Here is a 13,300-nt window from a genome sequence, read left to right on the forward strand (position 1 = left end):
GGGATGATGACAAGGGGATGATGAAGGGGGGATGTGTGGGATGATGACAAGGGGATGATGATGAGGATGTTAATGACGGGTCTGGATGATGACAGGGGGGGATGAGGTATTTCCCACCCTAGGCTTATACTCGAGTCAATAACTTTTCCTGGGATTCTGGGTTGAAATTAGGGGTCTCGGCTTATACTCGGGTCGGCTTATACTCGAGTATATACGGTAACTTTTTCATTTTTCCATATAAGCGGCTAAGGGCTAATTTTTTGCGCCGTGATCTGTAATTTTTTAATACACCACATTTGTATATATAAAACTTTTAATACATTTTTTATCAATTTTTGGGGAATAAAATGCTATGAAAAAGCAGCAATTTTGGACATTTATTTTACGTTCACCGTATGGGAGAATTAACATTATATTTTAATATTTCGGATATTTACGCATGCGGCGATACCAAATATGCTTATAAATTTTTTATTTTATTTATTTTTTACACTTTTTGGAGGTGAAATGGGGAAAACGAACAATTTACATTTTTATTGGGGGAGGGGATTCTTCAAAATGTTTTCACTTTTTTTTTTACACTTTAATAGTCCCCATAGGAGACTATTTATAACAATTATTTGATTGCTAAAACTGTTAAGTGCTATGCATAGGGAATAGCACTGATCAGTGTTATCGGCTATCGTCTGCTCGATCTCAGACCAGAGCAGAAGACGCCGGGAGACGGTCGGAGGCAGGTGAGGGGACCTCCGTCCGCCATTACAGATGATCGGATCGCCGTGGCGGCGCTGCGGGTGATCTGATCGTCCACATTAAGTGCCACACTTCTGCAGATGCCGTGATCTGTATTGATCATGGCATCTGAGGGGTTAATGGCGGATATCCGCGCGATCGCGGATGTCGGCCATTACTGGCGGGTCCCTGGCTGCTATCAGCCAGCCGGGACCTGCCGCGCATGACCAGAGCATTGCTCCGATGCTCGCGGTTATGTATAGGACGTAAATGTACGTCCTGGTGCGTTAAGTACCACCTCATCAGGATGTACATTTACGTCCTACGTCGTTAAGGGGTTAAAGAGGCACTGTCATTATGAAAAACTTTTTATATTTTGTAGTTTTAAATATAAATTTATTTAAAAAAAAAAACAATTTTACAAAAAAAAAATTAAAAATTAAAATAGCCACTACTAGGGGGCATCAATCTTTATGCAGAATGACAAAGAAACTGATCAGACATTCAGGAGTCTGTGAAAGCTGAATGACTCATATAGTGACAGCTATGTTGATTAGCATCCAGTTTTACTAAGAACAGATAGAAAATGTATACATAAAACTACTGTGCAGTAATTTACAGACTGCCAGACTGATCCCAGACTCAGAGCAGATGAGTCATCCACAGTGAGGGAGAGAGACGGACACGCCCCCTCCAGAAGACAAAGCAAGTGAGCAAGATATAAATGCTATTTGTTAGGGATATATAGGTCCTAGACACATAAAAGCTATATGTACACGATCAGGATTAGGTACTGAGTAACTTTTTTTTTGCAATACGACAGGAACACTTAAAAAAAAAAAAAAAAAAAAGAGCTTTAAGTTTCCCACTCTAGGGTACTTGTATAAATGATCATTTACAGTGACCCCCCCGACCTACGATGGCCCCGACATACGATAATTTCAACATGCGATGGCCTCTCAGAGGCCATTGCATGTTTAAGGCAGCATCAACATACGATGCTTTTGTATGTCGGGGCCATTGCATAAACGGCTATCCGGCAGCGCAGACTGCTTCAGCTGCCGCCGGATAGCTGTTTACGGTGCCCCACGTGCTCCGGTGATAGTCTCTTACCTGTCCTCGGGGCTCCTGAGCGTCCTCTTCAGGATCCCCTGCATCACCGGCGCTCTCCGTCATCATCACGTCGCCGTGCATGCCGTCCCGTCATCCAATAGGAGCGGCGTGCGTAGTGACGTGATGGCAGCGACAGAGAGCAAGGATCCCGGGGAAGCAGAGACGTCCGGAGTGTCGGGGACACACCGGGGACGCGGCAACCGTGATGGAGAGCTACATCCAGGGCAGCAGTGACGGTCCGGAGCGGCCAGGACAGGTGAATATAACTTCCTATTGTTTCCATTGCACGGATCCCTCAACATATGATGGTTTCAACAAACAATGGTTCATTTGGAACGGATTACCATCGTATGTTGAGGGACCACTGTACTTGCTCAAAAAAGTAAACGGGAAAACTGTATCGCAGTGCTGGTTTCTTCTATTGTTTTATACTCTAGGCTGATGCTGTACAAACCTATGACATCATTTTGATATCATAGATTTTCCTGCAACTACCTGGATGCATTAGCAGTTTCCATTTAGAACAGGAAGATCATATTGAGTGCTGTGTTGGCCCTGTTCTGGAGAACATGGGGGGTCCCTGCAGTCAAATCCCCATAATCATACACTGGACAGGGGATACATTTTAAAAAGTACCCCTTAAAAGCATAAAAGTATTAAAATGATAAATTGATTAAAAAAAAACTTTAACAAAATGTAAAGTGAATGAACAGAAAAGAAATCTAAATCAAATCAATATTTGGTGTGACCCAGCCTTTGTGCAAATTCCTAGAAAGATTGATGTTGTTAAGAAGGCAAAGTCCGGGATTTTGCAGGATTATAGTAAGATGTATGGATGGTTGACCAATTAAACCTAACAGGTGACAATGATCATCATTTTCATATGTAGGTTAAAATACAGTTACTAACAAACAGAAACAGCTGTATGTGTAGCTTAAAACTGGATGAGGAACAGCCAAACTCTGCTGCAAAAGGGAGGCTGTGGAAGACCGTTTTATATCACAGGTGATGCACCATGACAAGAGGAGTAGTTATACTGCATGAGCAATATCTTTCCCAGGCAAAGATTTCAAAGCAGACTGGGGTTTCAAGATGTGCCGTTCAATTTCTTTTAAAGAAGAACAAAGAATCTGCAATGTAAAAGGGGTATTACGGCTTTATACATCTTATCCCCTATCCAGCAGCGGGACCCCTGCGTGCCGGGTGCTGCCGCCGAGACAGGGTTGTGACTTCACAGCCCCGCCCACACTGAGATCGCAGGGGTCCCCAGCAGCGGGACCTCTGCGATCATACATCTTATCCCCTATCCTAAGGATAGGAGATAAGATGTATAAAGCTGGAATACCCCTTTAACCCCTACAGGACCCATGACGTAACGGTACGTCCCGACACCCTGGGTCTTAAGGACCAAGGACCCCCCCATGTCGGCGATCGCCGCAAATCGCATGTGAATTCACACATGCGATTTGCGGCTATTCCGGCGATGCGGGTCACGTGCGTCCCGCTGACCCGGAGATACAAGGTGATCGGGGGTGTATGATACACCCCCTATCACCCACTGTATCTATGGGGAGGTGGCGATTTCGCCACCCCCCCAGGATCGCTGCTATTGGCTGGACGATCGTCCAGCCAATAGCAGCCGGCAGGGGAGGGGTTAACAGCATCTTCCCGCAGCTCCCGCCGCTGGCTGAGTTCAGTCAGCGGTCAGAGCTGCTGGAGGAAGACCGGAACCCCCCCCCTCTGCCAAGATCGGAGCCCCCAGAGAAGAAAAGAAGCCCCCCATAGATCAGGGAAAGCATACAGCCCAGGGAAAGGTAGGGTAAATAGTAAAAAATAAAGTTAAAAAAAGTTTTAAAAAAATTCCCCCCCCCCCTGACCCCCTAATAGGTCCCCAAGGGTCTTCTGCAGTTTTTCAGTGTGACCCGGGCCCTATTAGGGGTTTAGGGCGCTGCATTCCCCCCCCCCCCCCATATAACGGTGTGTGATTTCTAATCACACACCGTTATATATAGTATACACCAAGCACACACAGTACATAAACCCCCCCCCCCACACACACACACACACACTACCCTCCCCCTCCCCACCACCATCGTAGAAAAAAGGCGATGGCTCGCCGGGCATTTTCGGTAGCGGAAGCATACGCTTTTCTTGCCTCCGACTCCTAATCTGTCAGTGAGGACGATGAAGATCCAACATTTCTGTGTTCTTCATCGTCCTCCTCCTCATCTAGTACTGATGATGAGCCCCCTGCACGGCGACGGAGACGCCGCCAGGCGAGCCCACGCACCCCCCATGATAGTGGCCCAGTGGCCGGCACTAGTGCGAGTGGTGATGCCGCTCGTACTAGGAGTCCGACCCCCCAGACAAGTTTACCGGAGCCCCCTTCCGGTGAACCTGTCTGGAGACCCCCAGAGGGTTATCAGCCACGGGTTCCGGAGTTTGTTGGCGACTCCAGAATCCGGATTGACAATTCTGGATTCACTGAAATTGACTATTTCAGTTATTTTTTCAGTGACAGTTTTGTCAATCACATGGTGGAGCAGACGAATCTGTACGCCAGGCAGTTCATCGCCCACCACCCTGATTCTTTTTTGGCCAGATCCAATGAATGGTGCGCCATTGATGCAGCAGAAATTAGGACATTTTGGGGCCTCTTGCTGCATATGGGCCTGGTCAAAAAGCCAAGTGTCAGACAGTACTGGAGCGGGGACGTCCTCTACCAGACCCCGCTTTACAGTATGGTCATGACACGGAGGCGGTTCAAGGCCATTTGGAAATGCCTGCATTATGCAGATAATGCAGCATTTCCACCCCGAGGTGATCCCGCCTATGACCGGCTTTACAAAGTGAGGCCGGTCATCGATCACATAGGGGCCAAATTTTTGGAGGCCTATGTACCCCTCAGGGAGCTCTCGGTTGATGAGCCTCTTATCAGTTTTAAGGGGAGACTCATCTTCCGCCAGTATATTCCCTCGAAGCGGGCGCGGTATGGCGTGAAGCTCTATAAACTTTGTGAGAGTACCTCCGGGTACACTCTCAAGTTTAGAGTGTATGAGGGACGAGATTCCCGTATTGAACCCCCAGATTGTTCCCCCACTCTGGGTGTTGGCGGGAAAATCGTTTGGGAGCTTGTGCACCCATTGCTGGATAAGGGTTACCAAGTGTACGTGGACAACTTTTATACCAGCATCCCTCTCTTCACATCCCTTGCCGCCAGATCCACGTCCGCTTGTGGGACCGTGCGGAAAAACCAGAGAGGCCTCCCTCTAAATTTTGTTAAGACACCTATTCCCAAGGGTGAGTCCCGTGCCCTTGCCCATGAAAACCTGTTGCTGGTCAAGTATAAGGATAAGAGGGATGTCCTTATGATGACCACTATTCATGGCAACGGCAGCTCACCTGTCCCTGTGCGAGGTACCACAACACCGGTCCTCAAGCCCGATTGTATTCTGGATATATAACCATATAACGCGAACAATTGTAGTTCGCCCATAGTGCACTTCAGGTCAACTTATGGGGTACCTCCATACTCAGAAGAGATGGGGTTACAAATTTTGGGGGTATTTTCTGCTATTAACCCTTGATCATGTGCTGCTGCTCCATTCATTTGGGGGACAAGGGACCTCTCTTCTCATGATCGTTGGTGGTCCCAGGGGTCAGGTCTCACCGATCAGATATTCTGTGTATTGGTGATGACCTTTGGTGTTCAGACCCCAGACTGGACCAAAAGACCCTCCCCCCTCCACACATTGCTCCCCATGGCCCTCTCTCCTATATACTTTTCTGTCTGACCCCATATCTCACATATACTGCTCTGTATGACTCCATATCTCAGATATACTGCTCTGTATGACCCAATATCTCACATTTACTGCTCTGTATGACCCCATATTTCACATATACTGCTCTCTATGACCCCTATCTGACATATACTGCTCCGTATGTCCCCTATCTCACATATACTGTTCTGTATGACCCCATATTTCACATATATACTGCTCCCTATAACCACCTATCACATAGATACTGCTCCCTATGACCTCCTATCACATATATACTGCTTCCTGACCCCCTATCTCACATATTTACTGCTCCCTATGACCCCCTATCACATATATACTGCTCCCTATGACCTTCTATCACATATATACTGCTCACTATGACCTCCTATCACATATATATCGCTCTCTATGACCTTCTATCACATATACTGCTCCCTATTGCCCCCTTCTCCCATTATACACTGCTTCCTATGCTCCCCATATTCTGCTACCTATAACCCCATATATTGCTAACTTTACCCCCTATATACAGTTTATATGCCCCTCATCACATGTACTGGTCTCCCCACCTTCCTCACAGCCCCCTCCCTCCATTGCTTTTCCCTATTACCTCCTCCTCCTCTTTGTACGCTGTATGGTAAAGGACCTGCGATATCATCAGGAAGGCCCTTAACCATACAGTGTGAGGATTTATTTTGCTCTGTGGGCTCTCCCAAAACCGGGCTTGCATAGGGCCACTCTCACATTACTGTAGTCTGCCGCAATTTGCATAAAATCGCCCAGGTTGCACCCCTCTAAAACCGGCCCTGTAGCAACCAATCAGATTGCTTCTTTAATTTTTCACAGGCTTCTTTAAAAATTAAAGAACCGATCTGATTGGTTGCTATGGGCAACTGGTCAACTTTTCCTCTGCACAGGTTTTGAAAAATCTTCCCCATCATGCTTACTTTACTTTGAAACCAGAAAAAGTCCAGGAGAGCTCGTCCAGCTCAGAACAAGAAAAAAGACAGTGGGACTCAGGTACACCCATCTACAGTTTGGCCAGAAATGGTTTTCATAGAAGAATTGTGGCCAAAAAAAACATTCCTTTAATGTGGAGACAAGGCCAAGGGACTCAATTATACATGGAAATACAGTATATGAACTGGGGTGCAGAAAAATTGCAGCAGGTGTTCTGCACTTATGAGTCAAAATAAGAAATATATGTCAACAGCTACGTAAATGGCTGGATATCAGTACAATGCAGGCAACAGTTAGCATGGTGTAGGTTATTTGCAAGTTTGGGGCTGCATTTCAGTAAATTGGGGATTTAGTCAGGATTAATAGGGTCATCAATGCTAAGAATCACAGGCAGATACTTATCCATCATACATTACCATCTGGGAGGCATCTAATTGTCTCCATATATATTCTACAGCAGGACAACGACCACAGCCAATTTCATTAGGAACTATCTTTAGTGTAAAGAAGAACAAGCAGTCCTAAACATGATGATATGGCCCCCACAGAGTCATTAGGTCAGTCTGGGATTATATGAAGAGACAAAAGGATCTGAGCAAGCCTACATCTACAGGTCTGTGGTAGTTCTCCAAAACAAGCTCCCTGCAGAATTGCTTCAAAAACTATGTGCAAGTGTACCTAGAAGAATTAAAGGGGTACTCCACTGGCCAGTGTCCCGGCTGCGTTCGGAACATTTACTTCCGAAAGCTGTGCGAGCGCTGTAGGGGTCGGCAACACCCCTCAATGCAAGATATGGGAGGGGGAGTGGCAGCCATCAGAGCTCAGCTTTACCTTTAAAGGGATACTCCGCTGCTCAGCGTTTGGAACAAACTGAAAGCTGGAGCCGGCAGCTCGTGATGTCATAGCCCCACCCTATCATGATGTCACTCCCCACCCCCTCAATGCAAGTCTATGGGAGGGGGCGTGCTGGACGGCTGTGTTCCCAGAGCTGATCACTGGTTCACTATGGTAAATATGAAAGATGGTAAAGCAAACCCACCCCCCTCATCTCATGAAATTCAAGACCCCATTCTAAATAGATGAAACTGAGAAAATCTACCATCTACATAGACTAGCTGGGTCAACATTATCATGGTTAATACAACAGACCTATTTTGTTCTTATTAAAAGAAACAATTTCCAATTAAAAGTGCAGTCTGGGACTGAAAAATGAATCAGCACCAAGCAAGAAGTGGGATGGGGCTTAGCTAGTGTTAAGTGCAGGAGACAGAGAGAGAGCCTGGTCTGTGTACCTACAATCTGTAAGCCTGTTTGCCTCCTCCAGAGGATCCACTCTCTGCTTGAAAGGTAAATCAAGGCTTTCCTCTCATTTCTGACCACACAAAGTCATGGGCAGCTATTCCTTGTCAATAAAAAAAGAAAAGTATGAAAAAGGGGAACAAATGGAACAGAATTTAGGGCATGCTGTGGATTTAAGGCATCCACATCATTCCACAAACATTCTGTGGATTCACAGCAGTGACAGAGAGGCCAGGCTGAAACCTTAAGTCCTACCAGAGCATCCAGTAGAACAAAAATCTTGTGACCCTCATGCCATCTACCCTTGACAACATTAACATTCTGAACACAAGCCGCCAAACAGAAATATTAGACATTTAATTCAAGATGCGGAAATCAATTCTGTGTGCGGCCGGAATAAATCCCCATGACAATAAAATCTGTCAAAATATACATACATATAATTTTTTATGTGTTTATTTCACACACCGGAGGAACTTACCCGAGTCTCTTGCATATGTTTATCCTACTGTATATGCGCAGACAGGAGTATAATAGCTTAAGGGATTTTTTTTTTTTTTTTTTTAACATACAGTACTAATTAAAAAACCCTTGCAAAGAAAAAAAAAAAGAAAAAAAATAAAAAATCTGCAAAACGTTTTAAAGCTTTAAGTGCCGGAGAGACTGGCACTGAACTTAACCATGTGCAGCGGAAAATATTTCACAGAAAGCGGCATGGAGATTAATTCTATTGAATCAACATTGAAATGTAGCAAGCTCTAACCTTCCCTTATTCTCAATATTTAATGTTAAACACTGGAAGTGCATATGAGCCTTCCTATATTAATAGAGGCACGGTTCTTTTTGGCAGTATTTCACTATGTAGCCCAAGGCCATGGGTAATGGAACATTACTCACTATGATAGCCAGATTTCTTCTGCATGGCGGTTACAGGGCAATCTTTATGAGCCAGAAGAAGCTGTTTCAGCTGCGCCACTTCATTTCTCAGCAGGGTGACTTCATTCTAGAGGTAAAGGGGAAACTTTCTCTTTAGAACCCAACAGAAATAAGTTCTCAAAAAGTTCATAGCAAAGTAATAACATCCATGCGAGTGCTGCGACAGCTCTGGAGGGGAAACTTTACGCGGTGTACGGTAGGATGCCTTGGAGGATAGACAAGAGTCAGTTAAACATTTAAGACATGAAATAATCCCAAAACAGTTCATCATTGACCCAACCTTAAATATTTTGGTGTTCACATTTCAGTTTGTACTGTCGGGGTTTCCGTCATTTATGGCGGCAAGGATAGTGCAGCGTGCAGTGTTATTCCTGCGGTCAAAACCGTAGTAACTTTGACGAAATCAAGACAAAGACAAAGCGCGGATGTGAACAGAGCCTCACGAAGCTAAAATGGTCAAACTGGTGCATAACCCGCTATTTGAACAAACAGGAGGCGCTATCTAAGGAAGTAAATAAAACGAAATTAATTCAATAAATAAATCAAAAAGGCCCAAAAAATGTAAAGGAAATTGAAGGGGATAGACGTGGCCTAATTTGATATAGTGTGACATAGTGTGAACAGTGCGAAACAAGTAATATACAAATGTTGTAAAATCATAGATATTAGAGCAACAATTTCCAACCAGGGTGCCTTCAATTGTTGCAAAACTACAACTCCTAGCATGTCCGGACAGCCTTTGGCTGTCCGGACATGCTAGGAGTTGTTGTTTTGCAACAGATGGAGGCACCCTGGTTGGGAAACACTATACTAGATCATCTCCTAGATAGATCATCTCATCTCCTAGGTACTAGAACAACGTTTCCCAACCAGGGTGCCTTCAGCTGTTGAAAAACTACAACTCCCAGCCAAAGGCTTTCCGGACATGCTAGGAGTTTTAGTTTTGCAACAGCTGGAGGCACACTGGTTGGGAAACACTATACTAGATCATCTCATCTCCTAGATACTAGAACAACGTTTCCCAACCAGAGTGCCTTCAGCTGTTGCAAAACTACAACTCCCAGCCAAAGGCTGTCTGGACATGCTGGGAGTTGCAGTTTTGCAACAGCTGGAGGCACCCTGGTTGGGAAACACTATACTAGATCATCTCCTAGATAGATCATCTCATCTCCTAGGTACTAGAACAACGTTTCCCAACCAGGGTGCCTTCAGCTGTTGAAAAACTACAACTCCCAGCCAAAGGCTTTCCGGACATGCTAGGAGTTTTAGTTTTGCAACAGCTGGAGGCACACTGGTTGGGAAACACTATACTAGATCATCTCCTTATTTATAAAAAAACAATAATAATAATTAGGGGGCTGAATACTTACTGGATCATCAGGTTTATCTTGCCAGCTATGGTTGCCCCTTAGTTACCCAACCATCCTATAATGTAACACTGTGACCGATGAATATAGTAGAATGGAATACAATATACAAGGTGCCCAGAAACAAAAAGAAAAGCCCTAAGTGTGCCATCACAAAGTTTAGCCATACATTAGTGATTTTTGTCAACCACAATTTCAGATTTCAACAACTTTTTGCTGGCTGTAGAGGTGGCCTGCCCCAACCGGTGATTGCCTGAGCATTGAGACAATAGCACGGAGCTCTGATCAGTGGGGACTGGGCACCATCCGGATGGTAGTGGTAAGAGATCGGACATGAGTGGTGCTGGACAACCCCTTTTAGGATATGTTCACACTGAGGAATTGACAAGGCATTTAATTGCATAATGCCCCGCGAGTACTCCAAATCCGCCTTGAATGAAAGTTCTATTGACTTTATTGGTCTTTCCGCTTATCCACACATTGAAGTCCGAAGCTGAATTTTATTCCGCCCGAAGACTGAACATGTGGGTAAAAGCCCATTGAAGTCAAAAGTAAACTTTTAATATATTGTTCCTTATGTAATTGTAAGACACTTTGCAATTTACTTGCTGTTAAAATCCTCAATCTTTATGTTTTTAATGTGACTGAAAAAACGGCCACTAGGTGGCTCTGTTCTGTTCCCAGCGCAAGTCAAACAGTTAGTTTGGTCTCCTCCTGGCCTGGCAGGAGACCAAATTTAGGAAGTGCATGCGGGGCATGGCAAGGCACAACTCTCGCAGGCTTCAGTGATGTTGTGCCTGCCGGAGAACGTCCACTTTCTCCTGCCAGGAGCTCAAACAATGTGAGCAAAGTGAAAGGTATGATGCAAAGCTTTTTAAAGCTCTGAAAATTTTTTTAAGGGCAGGAGGGCTGTTAGGAGTAGTTAGGGAATATAATCTAAGTTAGTTTAGAAAATATGGTTTGATGACAGGCACGCTTTAGTTTTTTTATTTTAAAAGTATTTATTTAAGTTTTGCAGTTTAATTAACAGACACCACCAAGGTGGAACATATACAACAGACAATGTAGGTCCCAGAGACCGGATCCAGCACAGTGACAGAGATTAAGAGTTTGCAAAAATATGCTCCATTAAAACAGAAGGGCACATCTGAGACCCAACCGTAGGAAGCCCAACACAGACAGACACACTCACACAACCTAAACCACATGCCGAAGCTGAAGATACCTATAAAAAGGCATTTCCAAGGATGGATTCCTATTATTCCTTCATGTCCGAGAAGGATAAGAATATCCGATCCTCCCCAAGCAAGTGGATCATAAATTTGACTCCATGAGAACCCCAGAAACTGGCCTCCTGTAACCCATGTAGGTCAGGTAAATGTACATTTCCCCACAAGGGTGCCCTAGAAGATACCAGAGGCTGCGGAAATTTACTTGACACCACGGACCACACCTTAGCTATAGGAAAGGAAGAGCGAGAGTGATACCTGTAGAGAGTATTAGTAAGAGCTTCATAGGAACCCATAATTGCTCCAGCCAAGGCCGTCGCTGAGTTTGACAAATCCAGATCGATCCACCACGTTGCATAGACCAGTTGGGAGGCAAGAAAATAGTTATAGACATCAGGGGCAGCTAAGACGCTATGCCACTTAGGAGCCTGGAGAAGAGCCCGAACAAGTCTGGGAGGTTTTCCCTGCCAGCAGAAGGATCCCAGGGCACCACATAATGTATTAAAATATTTCTTAGGGGGGGGGAGGATCATGGGAGCAAAATGAAAAAGATAAAGGAATTTAGGGAGGTAAATCATTTTGAATATATTGATCCTGCCAGCTAGGGAGAGAGGAAGTGAGGACCAGGCCTTCAACCGCTCCACAGTGGAGCATAAAAGCGGCTTCAAGTTCAGGGATAGATAGTCCATCAAGGAAAGCAGTTATCTCCACCCCTAAGTATCTAAGATGGGAAACCACCTGCACCCCTGCTAGAAGAGAGGAGGGTAGAGGGACTCCAGACGAAAGTGCCATTAGGGAGGACTTAGCCCAGTTGACCTGCAAGCCCGAAATTTAACTAAACCGATCAAGTAGGTCAATAAAGGACAGGAGAGAACACCCCACATCTGCTAAATACACCAGTGTGTCATCTGCGTAAATGGAAACCTTCTCTACAATAGACCCCCTGGGAATACCACAGATGGCAGGGTCCCTATGGATGGCTGCCGCCAAAGGCTCCATCGCCAGCGCAAAAAGGAAGGGAGATAGCGGGCACCCCTGCCTCGTCCCACGACCCAGGAGAAAGGGAGCAGAAACATCCAAGTTAGTGCGAATGAGGGCCCTAGGACTATCATATAGCAAACGAACCCAAGTACAAAATCAGGGACCAAACCCAAATGCACCCAGTACCTCCCCCAAATAGGGCCACAGGGGCCTTGTAAATATCCAGACTAACCACCACACCTGTATGAAAGCCTTCCCCTAGCGCTGCTATGTTGAGCTGCAGACGCTTCACATTCACATCAGTAGCCCTACCCGGCATAAAACCAGTTTGGTCAGGATGAATGATAGCGTTAATGACCCCATACAGGTGAGTAGCCAGCACTCTAGCCAAGATCTTAATATTAACATTCAAAAGGGAAATAGGTCTATAAGAATCAGGCAGCAACGGTCCTTTCCAGGCCTGGCGAGCACTACAATCAACTCCTCCCTCATAGAGTCTGGAAGAGCATCTGCAGCAGCTATCGAGTGAAACAATTTAAGGAGTATAGGGGCCAGTCGCTCCTCATTCATCCTATACCAATCGCCTATCATCCCATCTAAACCGGGGGTCTTCCCATGAGGAAGATCCCATACGGCCTGTTCCACCTCTTCAACTGTAAAGGGGGCATCTAACGCCTCCGCCTGAGTGCGACTGAGCATAGGAAGGGATAAGTCGCGTAAGAAAAATAGAATTTCCTCTTGACAGGGCATAGAAGAGTCAGCATACAAAGAGGAGTAAAAGTCCCTAAAGACAGAGTTAATCAACTGGGGGTAAACCACCACAGCACCACCCCTGCCCTTGATACAAGGGATAGAGGCAACAGGGCGACTAGCCCTCGCTAAATACGCCAACAGTTTA

At 45.4% G+C, this 13,300-nt stretch overlaps 1 protein-coding gene across 4 annotated transcripts in view; it reads right to left on the bottom strand.

Moving 5' to 3' along the window:
- The window catches only part of ATF2 (activating transcription factor 2), a 119,535-nt gene that overhangs the window by 15,630 nt on the left and 90,605 nt on the right, over nucleotides 1-13,300 (bottom strand). For all 4 annotated transcript variants that reach the window (XR_008847183.1, XM_056535807.1, XM_056535808.1 and 1 more), the window contains one exon: nucleotides 8,787-8,892. Coding sequence is in view for 3 of the 4 variants with exons in the window: in XM_056535807.1 (XP_056391782.1) it covers nucleotides 8,787-8,892 (106 nt within the window). In the remaining variant the exon portion in view is untranslated. The remainder of the gene's footprint in view (nucleotides 1-8,786; nucleotides 8,893-13,300) is intronic.

Source organism: Hyla sarda, chromosome 8 (genome assembly GCF_029499605.1).
Source record: "Hyla sarda isolate aHylSar1 chromosome 8, aHylSar1.hap1, whole genome shotgun sequence".
In the NCBI taxonomy this organism is placed as follows: Eukaryota; Metazoa; Chordata; class Amphibia; order Anura; family Hylidae; genus Hyla; species Hyla sarda.